Source organism: Pleurodeles waltl, chromosome 6, assembly GCF_031143425.1.
Source record: "Pleurodeles waltl isolate 20211129_DDA chromosome 6, aPleWal1.hap1.20221129, whole genome shotgun sequence".
Lineage (NCBI taxonomy): Eukaryota > Metazoa > Chordata > Amphibia > Caudata > Salamandridae > Pleurodeles > Pleurodeles waltl.
In genome coordinates this window covers 669,511,834-669,526,158 of record NC_090445.1, presented here as the reverse complement: position 1 = coordinate 669,526,158, position 14,325 = coordinate 669,511,834, and the positions used below count along the sequence as shown (strand labels likewise).

General features: G+C 43.4%; 1 protein-coding gene across 2 annotated transcripts in view; it reads left to right on the top strand.

Annotated features, from left to right (window-relative positions):
• The window catches only part of PNP (purine nucleoside phosphorylase), a 73,106-nt gene extending 63,012 nt beyond the window's left edge, over positions 1–10,094 (top strand). Inside the window, exons 2-6 of one of the 2 annotated variants that reach the window (XM_069239069.1) lie at positions 1,261–1,430; positions 4,263–4,366; positions 5,429–5,604; positions 6,168–6,358; positions 6,693–10,094. In XM_069239069.1, coding sequence (XP_069095170.1) covers positions 1,261–1,430; positions 4,263–4,366; positions 5,429–5,604; positions 6,168–6,358; positions 6,693–6,910 — 859 coding nt within the window. In that variant the 3' untranslated portion in view covers positions 6,911–10,094. The remainder of the gene's footprint in view (positions 1–1,260; positions 1,431–4,262; positions 4,367–5,428; positions 5,605–6,167; positions 6,359–6,692) is intronic. The other variant, XM_069239068.1, reaches the window with a different exon arrangement.
• The last annotated feature ends 4,231 nt before the right edge of the window (positions 10,095–14,325 follow it).

Sequence of the window (14,325 nt, the reverse complement as noted above, 5' to 3'; positions counted from 1 at the left end):
ATGCTTACTTATCTCGTTAGTCTTTCTCCTTCTTTTACACTTCGATCTCCCCTGGACTAGCTGTACCCCTCCTGCTCATAGTGTGCCTCACCTCTGGGATTGTGTTCATACTCTAATAAGTACATTACGCATGGAACGTCCTCTCCTGCTGTATGTTGAATACTTGTCCGAACTGGTGAGATTGAGTGTGAGGTGGCATGGATCCGAATGTTCTACCTTAACAGTGTGTTTGGTACTTTGTGGACAGAACAGCTTGACTGTTGTGTGGCACCGAATCCAGAACATTGAGTGCCTGCAGAAGATGCTGATGCCTTGAGCTCATTTCGGAGCAGTGACCTGTTGGGCACCTCCCCTCGCATGTAGCTGTTTTCCAGGAGCTAGGCATTTTATGTGGTATTGATACACACGAGGACGACCTTGCTTTGTGACAAGACATGTCTTGTTACAAAAAACACAAAATGCCGACTGTACAGTAAAGTAGCTGTGTGCCAGACCTGCCTACCTCGAAAACGTTTTCATTGTGAGTGAAGTGCACGGCCTCTGTGAGAGGGGCCTTCCAGCTCATCCCTGACTAAACAGACCTGGAGGGGGCGGGGTTTAAAACCATAGTGACCTTAGAACTCCTTTCTCATCCTATCAAAGGGAAGAAACAAAGGCTTCTAAAGCTGCCTAGGGCAGCTTTTATAATGTTTAATGGTGTTTAACCCCCACAAAGCCTCGGGCACGTGAGCTGGGAATCTAGTCTATGCAGTGGTTTGCATCTCACTGACCGCCTGCCATGGATTACCTCATGAAAAATGCCAATATCATGTGACACACAGCAGCAGTGTGTATTTTGGCAGGTTTAGTGTTGTTGCTCAAAGCCTTTGGGCATAAAAGATAATGTTTGCTTGATCACAAAATGACTGCATTTTTTTAAATGTATTTATGCTTTTGTGAAGGGCTGGGGTATGGGTACAATGTTGGGTCTTATGATAGAGACAGGTGGCTAAAAGAATTATTGTGGATCACCCTTTTCCGTATATGAAGTGTGTGTTTTTTTTTCTTCTTTTTTTTATTTAAAGATATTTTCACACTCAACCAATCCTGGCTCTTAAACCTAAGATCGCATGCCTTGTGACAAAGTTCAAGGTCCTAGGATGCTAGAGCTTCATGGTCTGTTCCTTCATGGTGCTATTTATTGACGCAGATAATCGTAACCTTTAAGCAGAAATCCTCGCGGTATAGTTGTTTGCTAACCTCTGTCCTGTTTTCTTCCAGATACAGCTATGAGGAGTACAAAGAGACAGCCGATTGGCTGCTGGCAAACACTGAGCACCGTCCCATGGTGGCTATTGTCTGTGGCTCCGGGTTGGGAAACCTAGCAGATCTTCTAAAGGAGCAGGTGGCTTTTAAATATGAGGATATTCCTAACTTCCCCAAAAGCACAGGTAGGAGTACAGCATGTCTTTTCCCCTAACATGGCTTGTAAATGATTTGACACAGGATTTCAACTTGGGGTGATGGAGCAGGAAGGGTTAACCTGCTGAACAGGCTAGACTTGTGGATGCACGTGTTACAACTTCTATATCCTTATATACCGATAGCTCTGGGGCCTGGGATTCCTCCTCTGATTGACCAGGTGTTGGGGGAATCTTTTTTTCTAATTTATATATCTGATGAGAATTAGAGTGTTCATTCTCCTGGCGAGGAGTGTCGTCTAAGGTAGGACCTTTAGGTGCAGATATATGAATTTGCAGTGAAAAAGGAAAGGCCTTCCGGTGTGGCAACTATATTTCCTCCTTTACTGTTTTCTCCTGTCAGGTCAATGGAGTGAGGTATTTTTCAGAGTGCTGACATACCTGTTCCGTGTGACGCTTCTGAAATCTTTGTGGGAGCTGATGATAACACTGAGTTTGGGGTGACTGCATCCCACACGTAATCAGGCAGGAACTGTGTGCATAGTGTCATAAGCCACCAGGGCTATGTAGCCCAGAACGATTACACACGTTCTGTTCATGGCATTTGTTTAAGTGAGAAAAAAGATGACTTACTGCTTCTGATCATAACAAAATGTCCCATTAAACCAAGGGCCGGATTCTTTAATGGACTTTTCTATATTATACTGTATGTATGTATGTTTTTAACACACTGATAAGGCATTACGATGCTTTCAAGACATGGACGTTTAGTTATTGGAAACTGGCAGATAATGTTCAGTCAGATGTGATCACAAGGAGAAAGAAAGAGAAGAGGGCTCTTGTACGGTTGACAGAAAAAGTAGGTTTTAATACAGGGAGTGCAGAATTATTAGGCAAGTTGTATTTTTGAGGATTAATTTTATTATTGAACAACAACCATGTTCTCAATTAACCCAAAAAACTCATTAATATCAAAGCTGAATATTTTTGGAAGTAGTTTTTAGTTTGTTTTTAGTTTTAGCTATGTTAGGGGGATATCTGTGTGTGCAGGTGACTATTACTGTGCATAATTATTAGGCAACTTAACAAAAAACAAATATTTACCCATTTCAATTATTTATTATTACCAGTGAAACCAATATAACATCTCAACATTCACAAATATACATTTCTGACATTCAAAAACAAAACAAAAACAAATCAGTGACCAATATAGCCACCTTTCTTTGCAAGGACACTCAAAAGCCTGCCATCCATGGATTCTGTCAGTGTTTTGATCTGTTCACCATCAACATTGCGTGCAGCAGCAACCACAGCCTCCCAGACACTGTTCAGAGAGGTGTACTGTTTTCCCTCTTTGTAAATCTCACATTTGATGATGGACCACAGGTTCTCAATGGGGTTCAGATCAGGTGAACAAGGAGGCCATGTCATTAGATTTCCTTCTTTTATACCCTTTCTTGCCAGCCACGCTGTGGAGTACTTGGACGCGTGTGATGGAGCATTGTCCTGCATGAAAATCATGTTTTTCTTGAAGGATGCAGACTTCTTCCTGTACCACTGCTTGAAGAAGGTGTCTACCAGGAACTGGCAGTAGGACTGGAGTTGAGCTTGACTCCATCCTCAACCCGAAAAGGCCCCACAAGCTCATCTTTGATGATACCAGCCCAAACCAGTACTCCACCTCCACCTTGCTGGCGTCTGAGTCGGACTGGAGCTCTCTGCCCTTTACCAATCCAGCCACGGGCCCATCCATCTGGCCCATCAAGACTCACTCTCATTTCATCAGTCCATAAAACCTTAGAAAATCAGTCTTGAGATATTTCTTGGCCCAGTCTTGACGTTTCAGCTTGTGTGTCTTGTTCAGTGGTGGTCGCTTTCAGCCTTTCTTACCTTGGCCATGTCTCTGAGTATTGCACACCTTGTGCTTTTGGGCACTCCAGTGATGTTGCAGCTCTGAAATATGGCCAAACTGGTGGCAAGTGGCATCGTGGCAGCTGCACGCTTGACTTTTCTCAGTTCATGGGCAGTTATTTTGCGCCTTGGTTTTTCCACACGCTTCTTGCGACCCTGTTGACTATTTTGAATGAAACGCTTGATTGTTCGATGATCACGCTTCAGAAGCTTTGCAATTTTAAGAGTGCTGCATCCCTCTGCAAGATATCTCACTATTTTTGACTTTTCTGAGCCTGTCAAGTCCTTCTTTTGACCCATTTTGCCAAAGGAAAGGAAGTTGCCTAATAATTATGCACACCTGATATAGGGTGTTGATGTCATTAGACCACACCCCTTCTCATTACAGAGATGCACATCACCTAATATGCTTAATTGGTAGTAGGCTTTCGAGCCTATACAGCTTGGAGTAAGACAACATGCATAAAGAGGATGATGTGGTCAAAATACTCATTTGCCTAATAATTCTGCACTCCCTGTAGATTCTGGATGGATGTGACACATGGCTGTATGGCCCACCCTTTGGTAACACACACTTTGAATTGAATCTTATGTTGGGTGGTGAGCAAATGGAGGGCCTTCAGACTTCAGCAATCGTGTTATGACTTCTGTTGGCAAAGTTGTAGAAGGCCAGTAGCTTGTTCATAATGTTTTTTTGGGGGGACAACGCTTGGATTGTTTTATCTAAGGAGAACAGTGGCTGTCACCTAACAAATGGTAGATTTGTCACAAACCTGTCGTGCCCTTTTTGTAGCAGTGGCAGTGGACAGTTGTTGAAGAGTTCTCGTTTACTAGGCTGCTGTCTGTTTTTGAAGCTTCCAGCCAGGTGGCAGTGGTACAATCCACAGTGGATAGGGGGAGATGAGTACACACTGCCTTTTTCTCATGATTGTTTATTTTTTCTCGCAGTCCCTGGCCACGCTGGGCGGTTGGTGTTTGGTAACTTGAATGGCAAGCCATGCGTCTGCATGCAGGGACGGTTTCACATGTATGAAGGATACCCGCTGTGGAAGGTGAGTGTGTTCACTCTACTAGCTTTGCTCACGGGAACCACCTTATTTGTAGGCACGTACTGTCAGAATGTCGACTTTTAAATTTACCTAAAAAAATATTGACTGCAGAATATAGGCTACCACTATTATCACCAAGGTAATAATATACACGTACGTATAAAATTACTATTCTTATCATCAAGGTACGTAAATGAGGAGTAAAGAATAGTAAAACTAAATGTGTGTGTGTGTGTGTGTGTATGTATATATAAATATATATATATATATATATATATATATTTTTTACCTTGACTATATGGCCCATATTCTGCAGTCGATGTTTTTCTTTGACGTGCAACTTTGATATCCTCCCCAGGGATTTGCAGTTTGATTTGTGGGTAGGATCAGGTCAGAAGTGATAGTCCAAACCAGGGTGTTGCTGATAATGCAGAAGGAGTCAGTGCATCTGGTCTCTTCATCGCTTGAAGTGACTTTAGAGTCCTGAACAGTGACCGTTTTGGAGGTAATATTCAGCCCCCGCCCAAAAGATGTTGAATGATGCTAGTGGAATGGTGCCTGGACGTCTGTCCCAGTGCACTGCCAAGCAGGGTGAGTGGAGGACTTGCAGAGTATCTATCTTATGTGAGATTTGCCAAATATCCGAGCTCCAGAATTGATCTGTCCTTGTTGTGAGAAATGGCATGTGTATTTAGGGAGCAGATCTATTAATACTGCTTGCACACCTGGAGAAGCGAGGTGACTGTAACAGTTTGCTTCTCTTTTATTAAGCGGGGACTTGAGAGAGAAATCTACAAATGGCATCTTGCTAGTCCACATGGTTGTATATAAGAATACGGCTAGCGACATTATCCTCTTGACAGAAATATCGTGCCCTAAATATTTTTTTACTGAAACATTGTTCCTTTTCATGTATATTTTCTGTTGTTAACTGCAGGTGGGCAATATTTTGGTAAACGACATTTAGGACACAATGTATCAGGTAGACGAGATCTTGGTTCTGCTATTGTGGTACCACACTGATCCAGCGGAGCAGGTTCTGACTTGTCTGTCCCTTGTTTTAAGGTGACGTTTCCAATTCGGGTCTTCCACCTGATTGGTGTGCAGACTGTCATCGTAACCAATGCAGCCGGCGGCCTGAATGAGGATTACAGAGTGGGACACATAATGGTGATCAAGGACCACATCAACTTTCCGGGCTTTGCGGGACAAAACCCGCTAATGGGTCCTAATGAGGACAGGTGAGGAGACCTGCCTCTTGGACAGGAGATTGTACTCCCTCTCCCACTTTTACTTTCTCCTCCTGGGTTTCTTAGCTGACATTTATTTGTTGCTCTTCTCTCCCTCACTTGTTTTCTGTATCTCCCTGTTCCTCCCCCCCTCTTCTTTACCTTTCATCATCCACGCCTTTCCTCTTCCCTTTTACCACCCTGTCTGTTCCCTCTTACCGCCCCACCCTTCCTAGCCTGTACCATCCTGTCCTTTCTAATTTTCATTTTCCTTCTCCCTTTTCACCTTCCCCTTGTCTGAGCCTCATTTATTTTCGAGTTCATCTCCTTCCTGTGCGCTTTACATATTCTCTATTCGATTCCAATACTTTATTTCGATCTCCATATTCTTCTTTCCCACTCCTCCACTTTTCTTTTCTCTCTTCAATATCCTTCGCTTTTTCTCTCCTCTCGCCTTCATCTTGTTCTCCTCTTTCCCTTCCTTACTTCTCTCATGATGGGCTTCCCTCGTTTCCTTTCGTTCGGTACGTTCTCTTCTGTTGGTAATTTGCACCCCCCCTTCTTTGCCGGCGCAGGTTCGGCCCCCGGTTCCCACCCATGTCGGACGCCTATGACCGTGACCTGAGAAAGCTGGCCCTGTCAGCCAGCAGAGACCTGGGCTTTGCAGCAGAGCTCCACGAGGGGGTGTACTGCGGCCTCGGGGGGCCCAGCTTCGAGACCATCGCAGAGTGCCGCTTCCTGAACCGTTTGGGGGCGGATGCTGTGGGTGAGTGTGCCACCCCGTTTCTGTTGGACGTCAGATGCAGAAATATTGATTGAAAGGAAAGGGGCGAGAGAGTTCACACCGACAAAGTCGCTCTGCCTTAAAAACTGTTGGCGACAGCCCAAAACAGAAATTATTGTTTTTTCTCATTCTCCCTTGAAGGAGATGAATCTTTGTTGCAGGGAACAGTATGATAGGTATAAGTACACATTTAGTGCCCCACCCATCTCGTCTTGTTATTCCCTGCACTTGTTTACGGAACGCTTTCTGTCTCTAAGGTTTTCAGCCCACTGGTACTCATTACAGTGCCTCCTTGTGTCTCCCCTCTTCTTTCTAGGAATGAGCACGGTGCACGAGGTCGTAGTTGCCCGTCATTGTGGACTGCGGGTGCTCGGCATTTCCCTCATCACCAACCAGGCTGTGATGGATTACAACAGCGAGGCCCGTGCCAACCACGAAGAGGTGCTGAAAGCTGGCAGGGAGAGTGAAAAGATGATGGAGAAGCTGCTGACCACATTGCTGCCACGGATTGAGACTAACAATAATGTCAACTAGATGCCCCTGGGGGCAACTGTGTGGGGTAGTAAAAGTTTGGGATCAGTGGCTTGCCCAAAGTTCTGTACCTTGGATGAATGTCAGGCAACCTTCCAAAGAAAGCCCTGCACTCAACTGCTGTTAGAGCAGAGACCTCAGCTCACGGTGATGGATGACTTGATAGCTTATAAAGGCAAATATCCAGACCAACGACTTTGGAAGTAAGCAACAAAAGGTCAAACTCTGTTACTCATGTTGCCTCTTTTCAAGACTCAAAATTTGACTTGTGGATCTTTTGATTCACTGGTACCATACTCTGATAAAGACTTGGTGGACCCAATCCCCAGTAAGCTGTTGACCACCCAGATTTGCCTAGAAGGGCCTGTTTCAGATTCACTAGAGTTCAAAAGTGTTTGGTGCAAGTGGCATATGTAGTCTCAGAGCTGGTCTATACATTTAAAAAAAAAAATGTAGGCCTGGGAAGAATTACAATTATACCTGAGGAATTTAGGTAATTACATGTTACTCTTTGTTGTAAAATTACCAATTAAAATGCTGTTACACCCACTTGCATAATTACACGAGCACATTTAGTGAGCACGAGCAACTGCTCCACTTGCTATTAGTGTTCTGTTGTGTTTAGCGCAATTTTTTAGTGCAAAATGCATCCAATTGTCTCCTGGCATCAAGCCTGTTTAGTTTCTGGAGTTAACCTCATATTAATTGGTACAGTATAGAAATGTTTGTTTCCGAACACTTTTTATTTTTTATATATTGAATTTTTTATTTATCCCCCTTATTAATTATGTTTTAACCAAGTTTCCCTTTATATCTGTTATCCTGTCATCCATCCTGCGTGAGTTGTGAATTGAGGCAGTGCAGTTGTGGTACCAGGACTCTGCTCCTCCGCACCTAGCCCTCATACACTGTCACAGAGCCTTCTGCTCCTAGGGCCTGGTCTGCGCATCTTAAAGCAAACTCTGCACTTTCTGCTTGTACTTCGACTTGAATTCATGAAACCAAAAAATTGCATGTAGAGAATGTTGAATTGCTTAGCACGCTTTTATACTGTGTCTCTTGCTAGCTGGGCCTGGCAAAGTGCTCCTTTGAATTATGTGAATTCCTTGCAGCTGCTCCTGTTGGCTCTCCTTGGGTGAAAAGGGCACCAGTTGCTAGATTGGTGCCAACCAAAGGGTCCTCCAGCACAGGGACTAGTACATATGTGGGATCTAAAAATACCTTCTTAGCAGATGAGAGCAAGAAATTACTGTATACCTCAGTGTCACTAACATCACTCTGTATGTGGGCCACTGCAAGGTGCGGGGCATTAGCCCCAAACAAAACGTGGCTCACTTTAGTGCTACTGAGTAGTCTTGAACTTCTGAAGTCCAGAGTTCAGTGCCTATGTTGCTTTCACTTAATTCCCATAGCATCTGCTGTGGCCCCTTCCAGTGTGTACGGCTCTCCTCACACTCTCCGTGTACCACCTAACTGGAGTTTAAGCACCAAGAGACAATTCCCTTTGTGGTGTGTCCTGTACATATAGCCACTCCTGTAATTCCACCTAAGCGAGCACAACGGTGCAGTTCCTACTGGTTCCTGCTAGTGAAATAAGGATGTTTGCATACTGCGCACCTCCATAATCTCGTATGACTGTACAAACAACTACTGTGCAGGTTGTCTGTGGGAACACAACCAGGGCAGGACAGTTCACATTTGGCCACGTGCACTTATGAATTATATTTTAAATTATGAGTTGAGTCTGTCATTTTACCTGAAAGGTAGTGCCCTCAATGCAGACACCCCACAGAAAAAATGCTTTTGTAAGATTTATAGACAGGCGTTGCCTTTTTGGCGCCCACAAAAAGATTGGTGTAGAGCACTTCCATGGAAAAAAGTACTGCACACCCACCCCCATGCAAGTACAAAGTTCCTACCATGTATCCTCTGTACGATCCTGCTTTCTTATGTTGGCTTGTCTCACTGGAAGGAGCCTCGACCACAGGAGCAGCCTCAGAGAGGACAGTACCTTGTAATCACATTTCAAATTCATAAAAATGTGAGCATGTTGGGGTTTATATTTTTGATTCCTTACAATAGCATGCTTTACTTGGACAGTGCAAAAATCTGGCCTCTGATCATCCTTATGTGCAGCAAACACCAGTTGGGTTTACCCACTGAGCTGTAAGTTTATGTCCAGAAGTAAGGAGCGCCCCCAGTTAATTGAGTAAAGATACCCACGCACTTATGATACTCTATAATGGAACCTGCTGGCAGTTATGCGGCATTGAAAACGGTGAGGTTGTGTATTATTACTGTATGTTAACTATAATAACCATATGTATTTATCTATTTAAATGCGGTTGTTGGAGCAGTTCTCTTGCAAAGCTATGCCTTTGATGCTGAGAAGATTACCCAGTTAATTTCAAAATCCTCCCCCAGGAGGTAACCTGCAGCCTTGAGGAGAGAACCACAAGCCTGGGTCTACTCTCAAGCATCACTAGGAACACTGGGACAACCATTAATCTTTTAAACTCTTCTAAGGCTTATCCTTTATGGTTGGCATGTAAAAGCGTGGGCTCAAAAACATCTACTGTCAAAATACCTGTTGTACATACATGTGCCATTTTACATGCACCTTAATGTCTCTCCTGCACTTGTCCCCAGACATACAAGGACTGAAGTTGTAAACCTTTATCAGCCCAGTCCTACAAGTGCGACAGGAGTTATGCTGTACTTCAGCAATTAAAACCAGCTCACTTTTTGTTGAGAGTTATTTATGTAGACAAGAGATGTTTTAAGTCTGTATTTACACTCTTCTCTTTCGGTGCTTTCACGTGTCACCTCTACAATCTCTTGCTGCAAATTTCTTGCTTAAGCTCCTTTCTTGCAAGGTCTTTATCATAGGCCTTGTGAGTAGCTCCAGCTACTCTTGGATTGCTGTGTGACTGTGCATAGTGTGTTTCTGCTTCTACAGTAAATGCAGCTCCCGACAGTCCGCCTGACTGTAGCTTTGGGTTTATGAATGCACTTAGTGTTTTCTACTGGCAGCTGCACTCCGCGTCCGAAAGGATTATCTCCCGAGAGCGGGCATTATATTTTAACTCCACATTCCGCAATACAAATATCTTGCATTTATCTCTGCAAGGTCTAGTTCTATTTATAGAGGCTTGTCTTGTACTTTATTTAATTTTCACTTTTAATAAAAAAAATAAAAAAAACTTTGTGTGGCTCTTATTTCCCCTTTCATCAGCTGTAAAATGCAGACGTAATCTGCAGCATGAATTTGTTGTGTTAGTGTTACTAAATTATACCGCTTTTTACTGAAAATGGCTTGCTGCACTTTACGAGTGGAGCTGTTAACGATATTGTGTTGAAATTCCTATTTCAGTGACAGAACACGCTATACTTTAAAGGATACTTATTGAAGTGCACTTGGCATCTGTCTCTCCCATCCCATGCAGGTCAAACTCCCACGCATTATTCGATCAGATGTATGTAATGACATGTAATACCAGTAATGTGTTTCTTTTTAGGTCTGGCTTTGAACAGCTTTAGTGTATAACATAACTTCTGCAAACAATACACAGAGAGGAGCAATACAATACAGATCAGCCCCTCCCACATTGGTTGTTATTTATGATTCAGAGTATTTTCCCTTCACAAGCATATAGTGATTTCATCGCACATTAGGCTTATACATCTGCTGAGAGCGATTAGTCAAATTCCACTTGAATAGCGCATTACTGACTGCTGTATATGAAGAAATTGTATTGGCACTGCAATGCAATAAGCCAGTGTTAGAAATTAGGTCTCTAGGTGGCAGAGGTTTGCACTTTGTCCAAGTAGGGACTTCAGTCCTAGTCAGGGCAAAAAAGATACACTCTAAAAGTTTACCTTTGCTCACCTGCTGGTAGCTTGGCACAGAGTAGTCAGGCTAAACCAAAGAGGCAATGTGTAAAGTATTTGTGCCCACACACAGTGACAGTTAAAACACCACTTGAGGACTCCACACCAGTTTGGAAAAATAGCCAATATCTATATGAGTCAAACAAGACCAAAACAACAAAAATCCAACATACACAGTCAAGGTTTGATTTTTTTAAAGGTTAAATCAAAATGCAGTACTTAGCTGCAGTTGGAGCTATTGTCTTCTATCTGGTCATGCTGGACCAGGGCAAATCAAAAAGTGCAGTCCGAATGCGATAAATTGCATGCTGGGTACAGGAGTCACGCAGACCCGCTGACAGTAAATTTGTTGCGTTTATGTTTGGTAACGAGCTGTTGATCCAGAGGAGGGGGTGTCAACTAATTTCAGGCCATGTGTTGTTTCCTGATTGTTGTTTTTCTGTTAATTCACACTATCTTTCTCAGTCATATGAGAATGAAGTCTGACATTCTCAGTAAAACATGAACTTCCAACATGAAGTTGATTCACAGTTGATCCCCTTGTGTTCTACTACAGCATGGGTACTCGCAAACATTTTCACAGGGGCCACAAAGTTTGGTTTGTGATGTGACCGGGGGCCGCATTGATGCTAGGTGGGAGGCGGAGGGTGCAGAATGGTGGGTGAACTGCATAACATGAAACCAGAAAACCTGGTGTGATTCCTAGCTTCCCCACTTTAGCAAAATGTGTGATCCTAAACAATTCTTTTATTTCACTTTCCCTCCATTTTCTTCATTAGTGCATATAAGAGAACTTCAAAATTCTTGACTTCAGGATGTGTGCTGTGCAAAACCTCCTGTGTTTATTTTAATAAACTATACTGTTCATGTGTAATAAGAACCCAGGCCAATCATGGAGTGCCCATAACAACTGACTTGCCTCTTAGTTCACTATTGGCATTGTTTTTAAGGTAGGTAGGTGGTTGTGAATGTTTCTAGATTTATGTTTGAAAACCATCACTTTAAAAGAAAATACTTCTCAACGCACTGATATAATCTGATGTACTAAGTTGAAACGACTCTGTATGTTAATGAAATACAGTTTGGATTTTTGAAGATACCTTATTATATTTATACAATTTTGCTGCAGTATGTCTTTAGAAATGAAGGCTTTCCTAAAGGTGCAGGACAACCCAGTTACTTCCTTTTTTGCCTCCAATTATCATTTAAATAAAGTGTTTCCTTTTATTTAACATATTTTTAATTATTGTGAGTAAACAGCAGCCCAGTCCTGCTGTTAAGCAGGGGGCCGCACGTAAAGGTCAGGAGGACTGCATGCGGCCCCCGGGCCGTACTTTGAGTATCACTGTACTACAGCCTCTGAGTGTTCTAAAGAACAACTAAACTAGCGAGCTAATAGTCTTATGACAAAATTGTGACACACCCGAAGCCATCTTGATTGAATCAAACTGGTAAAACTTAACACATTTAATTTAGAAAGGAACAAAATGACGGGTTATTTTGTGATAGAAAGTATAGTTAGTGCTGTAGAAAGAAAAATTAGGACAGGTTTTAAGTGAGTTCCCAAATATCATCCTCTTCTATTTCATTAAAACATTCTGACATGCAGACTGAAACATGCACTTTCAAAACCACCAGACTGCAGGTTAACTTCCTAGCGATCAGTAGCTTCTTTGCAGAGTTCTAATGAGCGACAGTGCTAACTAGCATGAATTTATGCCAAAATATGAACGCCATCTTGATGGAATAGAAGTCAACTGAAAGCATTTTCTACTGAAGATACTTCAGTAATTGGGGTGATTCATAACCAGTCTCCCAAGATGGCCACCAGAGGAAACAAAAAGCCCAAGTGTAACATAAATATCACCCAAATGTAGCCCAAGTATAGCCCAATGACAGAAGTGTGCAAAACACGTAATTTTATTTTTATAACGCAGACTTGACCCGAAGGTACTGGAGTTCTTTAGATGAGCATCAGTTACATTACACTTGAACATTTTCATTTTGGTTTCAGGCATAGGGATAGTAAGTGATTTGCCCCTAATCCCAGGATGTGGAGCTGACGCTGAAACTTGAACCTGGTTCCCCATTTGCAAAGTCTGCAGCTCTGGCCATAACGCCACATCCTCTCTCCTAAGTGACATATATAATCAAGTGATAAACTTGATACAAAAATAAGATAGCAAATAATTTAAAAGAGCTTTGAAACTATTTGGGAAATCAGATGATATGTCCTCATTTTCGTTTTTTAGAGCACTAACCATAATTTCTATGGAAATAAAACCCTCTCATTTTCATAATTTCTAAAATGAATGCTGTAGGTATTACAGTCTTGATTGCATCAAGATGACATCAGGTGTGCCACACATTTGTAATAATATATAATGTTAGCAATCTAGTTGTTCATTAGAATACTGTGGTGAGGCAGAGATCAGGGGCATGGACTCCGATTACTGAGGGCAGCAAGTATGGTGCAGAGTCATCAAGTTGATCAGGAGGGGCAGCGGCACCACAACAGATAATGGAGGGCAGGGCAATGGGGGGCAGCGGCAATAAACCAACTATGCTGGACAGATGAGAGGCTGTGCCAATATAACAGACTATTGAGGGCAGAAGGAAGAGGCAGTACAACCCTACAAGCTAACAGACCCGATTCAAGCAGGAGACTCCTGATGTTTTTAGCCCAAAAGGGCTTTATCTGTCTCCTGACTAAAATTTCCTCTTTTTCAATTTAAGTCAATGGGGAAAATCAATTTCCCAGGTTTCTTTTTCAAAATCTCCCTCTCACTAAGTTCAAAATGTTGGCAAGTATGGTACATTGGTACATTAGATCACGGAGGACAGGAGGAATGGGGTAGGGACATGGACTTGGATGGGGGTCAGGGGTTGCAACACCACAGTACACCACACAAGGCAAACAGGAAGGCAGTGGAGCACAACACACCATGGAAAGCAATAGGGAGGGCACAGGGCCACACACATGGACATCCGAGGGGAAGAGGTAAGGGTAACAAACTGATCATACCAGACATACAGGAGGGACAGTTGCAGCATAACGGACCATGAAGGGCAGGAGGGAGGGGACAGGGGCACAACAGTGGACCAGACAGGGCAGAAGAGAGGGGATAGGGGCCTACGCATGGAAAATGGAAGGTAGGGGGCAAGGGCGAGAGCAGTCAGCTAACCATGGAGGGCAGGCGGGATGGGCACTGAAAGAACACCCCTTGGAGGGAAACAGTGGAACTATAATGCCATATACACAGACAACAGAGGGAAGGTGGGAGGGGAGTTGGGGGCAGCAAGCTGACCACACAGGGCAGGTGGGAGGGGCTGTGACAGCACAGATCATCATGCATGGCAAGCTGGAGGGGTAGTGGCAGCACAACAGCCATTTTGGGCAAGAGGAAGCAGGCAGGAGCATGCACAAAGGACCATGGAGGACAGAAGGGAGGAGTAGGGGCTGGGCATAAACAAGAGAGAGCAGGGTAAGGGGCTTCCCAACTGACCGCACAGGACAGGCAGAGGGA